This window comes from Coffea eugenioides, unplaced genomic scaffold, assembly GCF_003713205.1.
Source record: "Coffea eugenioides isolate CCC68of unplaced genomic scaffold, Ceug_1.0 ScVebR1_238;HRSCAF=877, whole genome shotgun sequence".
NCBI classification, from domain to species: Eukaryota; Viridiplantae; Streptophyta; class Magnoliopsida; order Gentianales; family Rubiaceae; genus Coffea; species Coffea eugenioides.
In genome coordinates, this window is record NW_020862872.1 from 1 (window position 1) to 3220 (window position 3220).

The 3220-nt window shown below is 38.2% G+C and overlaps 1 protein-coding gene across 1 annotated transcript; it reads left to right on the forward strand.

The window, feature by feature from the left end:
• Nucleotides 1–365: 365 nt before the first annotated feature.
• On the forward strand, nucleotides 366–3220 carry LOC113756518 (protein HEAT-STRESS-ASSOCIATED 32-like; the record flags this gene model as incomplete). The annotated part of the gene is made up of 5 exons (XM_027300158.1): nucleotides 366–449; nucleotides 1217–1408; nucleotides 1492–1702; nucleotides 2547–2770; nucleotides 2861–3220. Coding segments are annotated over 5 exons (822 nt in total), but the record flags the coding sequence as incomplete, so codon positions are not given.

Here is a 3220-nt window from a genome sequence, read left to right on the forward strand (position 1 = left end):
GATTGGCAGTGAGCTTCAATATGGTAATGCAAGTTGTTTGATAGGTTAAATTTGGTAGGTTTTTCATCATAGGAACCAGGAATTTGACCTCCTAAAAGAGCTGGAGCTAAAGTGATAAAAGTTTTCTTGTATCTAGGGCTTGTTTCAAATCCGCGTTTCATGGACACTAGATTTGCTATGTGCCTGTCCTTGTTTTAACAAAAGGAAATAGAAATTTGCAGGAAGTGAAGGAAATGGAACTGATATTTTGGATGGTAATATGGTAAATTTCCACGGAAGATTCAATGTTGCAGTTAAAGATTGATATCACACTTGGTGCGTCTAATAGGGTTATCTATAGTTGAATCATTTCTGCAAACTTGTAGAGAGATTATGGAAATGGGGTTGAGGGATGGGATAATTGGCTTAGAAGTAGTACCCCGGATGGTCAAGAAGTAGCTGAAATAGTGGTCTGATCCGTTTTTAAATTGCATCACTAGCCAAACAAATGTCTCTCTCTGATATTTGGCTACTACGTCTTGATCATTCTGATTAGCGGGCTCATTTTCAACATGAAATCTGTGCACTAGAATACATTCAAGGTCCTGATGAACTGGCAAATATATCTGGGATGTGTGTTGGAGAAAGCTAGGGAAAAAGGGAAACTTATATTCTCGTTTTGCAAGTTCTGTGTGCATATATCCTCACTATACTATAAACAGGTCATTCTGGATATGCTAAAGACAGAGGATCCCTTTCATTTACTAAAAATCAAAGAAAATCTTCCATAACCGAAGATGAACATGGATTCGGTCTTAAGTATTTTGATAAGTTTGTAAATGGATCTTAACTTGATTGGCAATGCAAGTTCCTAATTTGTCAAAACTTTCACAAGCACTGATTAACTGCATTTCCTTTGTAGTTATCATGAAATTGGAAAATTATAAATCCTACCTGCTCCCTAGTTCAGGCGATTTTGGTTACTGGTCCTTTTTAACTCAACTAAGTTCCCAGAGGGTCCAATCTTAGCATTAATAATCTGCATTTTCCATTTTGTTTGTGGTGTTAACAGGTGATTTGCTAGCTGTGAGAGTTAATCTTCCTATAAGTAGGATGGCTTTTGTTTATTGAACTTTCTGTGGTGCCTATTTTGTGGTGGCTAGAAGCCCATTTTACATTTCATAATGGAGGACAGCTTATGTTTTTAATTCTCTTAATTTGATATTATTGTTTGCAGGACATCTTTGAATCAATGGGAGAGTTTGTTGATGGGTTAAAGTTCACTGGAGGCTCCCATAGTCTATTGCCAAAGACTTACATAAGAGAAGTTACTGATATGGCTCATAAACACAATGTCTATGTCACTACAGGAGACTGGGCTGAACATATGCTCCGCAAAGGACCGTCTGCCTTTAAGGAGTATCTCGAGGTATGCATACTGTTATTCCTTTCCAGTTATTGCATTCAACAGCCCAAGGTGATGATATCTCATTGTGGATATTCATCTCTCAGGAATGTAAGCAGTTGGGATTTGACACTATCGAGCTCAACATGGGATCGATGGGGTTTCCCGAAGAAACTTTGTTAAGATATGTGCGGTTGATAAAGAATGGTGGTCTTAGAGCTAAGCCTCAATTTGCAGTCAAGACTAACAAGTCTGATATACCTGTCAACAGAGATAGAGCATTTGAATCTTATGTGGTACCTGCACCTAGAAGCTCTGGTAACCAAGCAAGTTATATGCTCCGTGATTCAAATTGTGGGGTCTAATGGGGACTTTATTTTGATCCTCATGTTTGATAAATCAAAAGCCCATGCAGACATGATTTGGTTAACCTGATGACGAGAGTGCAGATCATGCACTGGCCTTATGATTAAAGTGTATTATAAACTTTCTGATTACTGTGCTTAATAAGTTTTGATTTTATCTCAATTGTTCTCCAGTTGAAGCAGAACTGCTGAATGAGAAATTGAGGCCTGCCTTCTCGGGCTTAGAATCGTTGCTGACCTTAATCACGTAAATGCAGATTTAGGCGTCTTTCTGAACTGGTATCTCATGTTATAACAGAGAATTCTGGAGAATGACTTTGTTGCAGAGCTTTAAAACTCTGCCCCATCCATCTTTGGAGGAAATTATAATTTTTTTTTTCTCCCCTTTCTTCAATTTTCCCAGCACCGTATAAGGAAAATTTGCTATTGCAATTACATCATGATTTCTGAGTGTTGCTTAAACCAAGTTCAGTTTGCTCTTATGAAAGTCTATATAGCAATTTGTGGCATCCAATCTATAGTACCAGTAATGATCACTAGTGGGATTTGAAGTTTTAAGTGTTCAGCTTGCATGGATGGCTGAAAGTTTTGACAGTTCAGAGTATATTCAACCCTCAACAAATTTTCCTCTTCAATACAAACTAGAAAAGAGAAAATCAAAAAATGAGGAATGTCATGTCCTCAGTTCGGAGATGTAGGATCACAAACTGTCAGTCTTGCATCCAGAGCTTAAGATTACAAGCAGAAATTCCTCTGCTACTGCCTTTTAACTGGTGAGTTTCACTTATACCTTGCAGAATTCATTGAGGATGTTGATCTTCTGATAAGAAGGGCCGAAAGATGCTTAGAAGCTGGGGCAGACATGATAATGATTGATGGTGATGATGTCTGCCGGCAGGCTGATTCTGTTAGGGCAGATATCATTGCGAAGATAATTGGGCGTCTTGGCCTTGAGAGAACCATGTTTGAAGCCTCAAATCCTAAGACCTCTGAGTGGTTTATTAAGCAATATGGTTCCAAGGCAAGCTGCCCTTTCTTTTGTGTTGTCTATAGAAATTATCATAAGCTTTGCAGAATATTATCACATTTTTGTCATATCTTTTGTTTTTAGGTGAACCTTTTCGTGGATCACTCTCAAGTTATGGACCTGGAGTGTCTTCGAGGGCGCAACCTGGGGAAAAATCATACATCAGTTCTTGGTTCTTCACATTTTCCATTCTAATTAACTTGGGAAGTGTATAGGGAACTAAAATACTTGAATATGTTATTCACGTTTTCAGATACTGCTGGTGTCGTAATTTATGTTTTCAGCATCTGGTTTTGCATGGACCTTTCGCTTACATTGTGATTTGGTCGTTAATGATCAACGCAGAATTTCTATGGGTTCCCTTGTGTAAAATTTGCTGCCTGAGATCACATTCATCTTTGACTGCTTTGTCAATGAATATATCATGTCCAAACTTGGCACTTC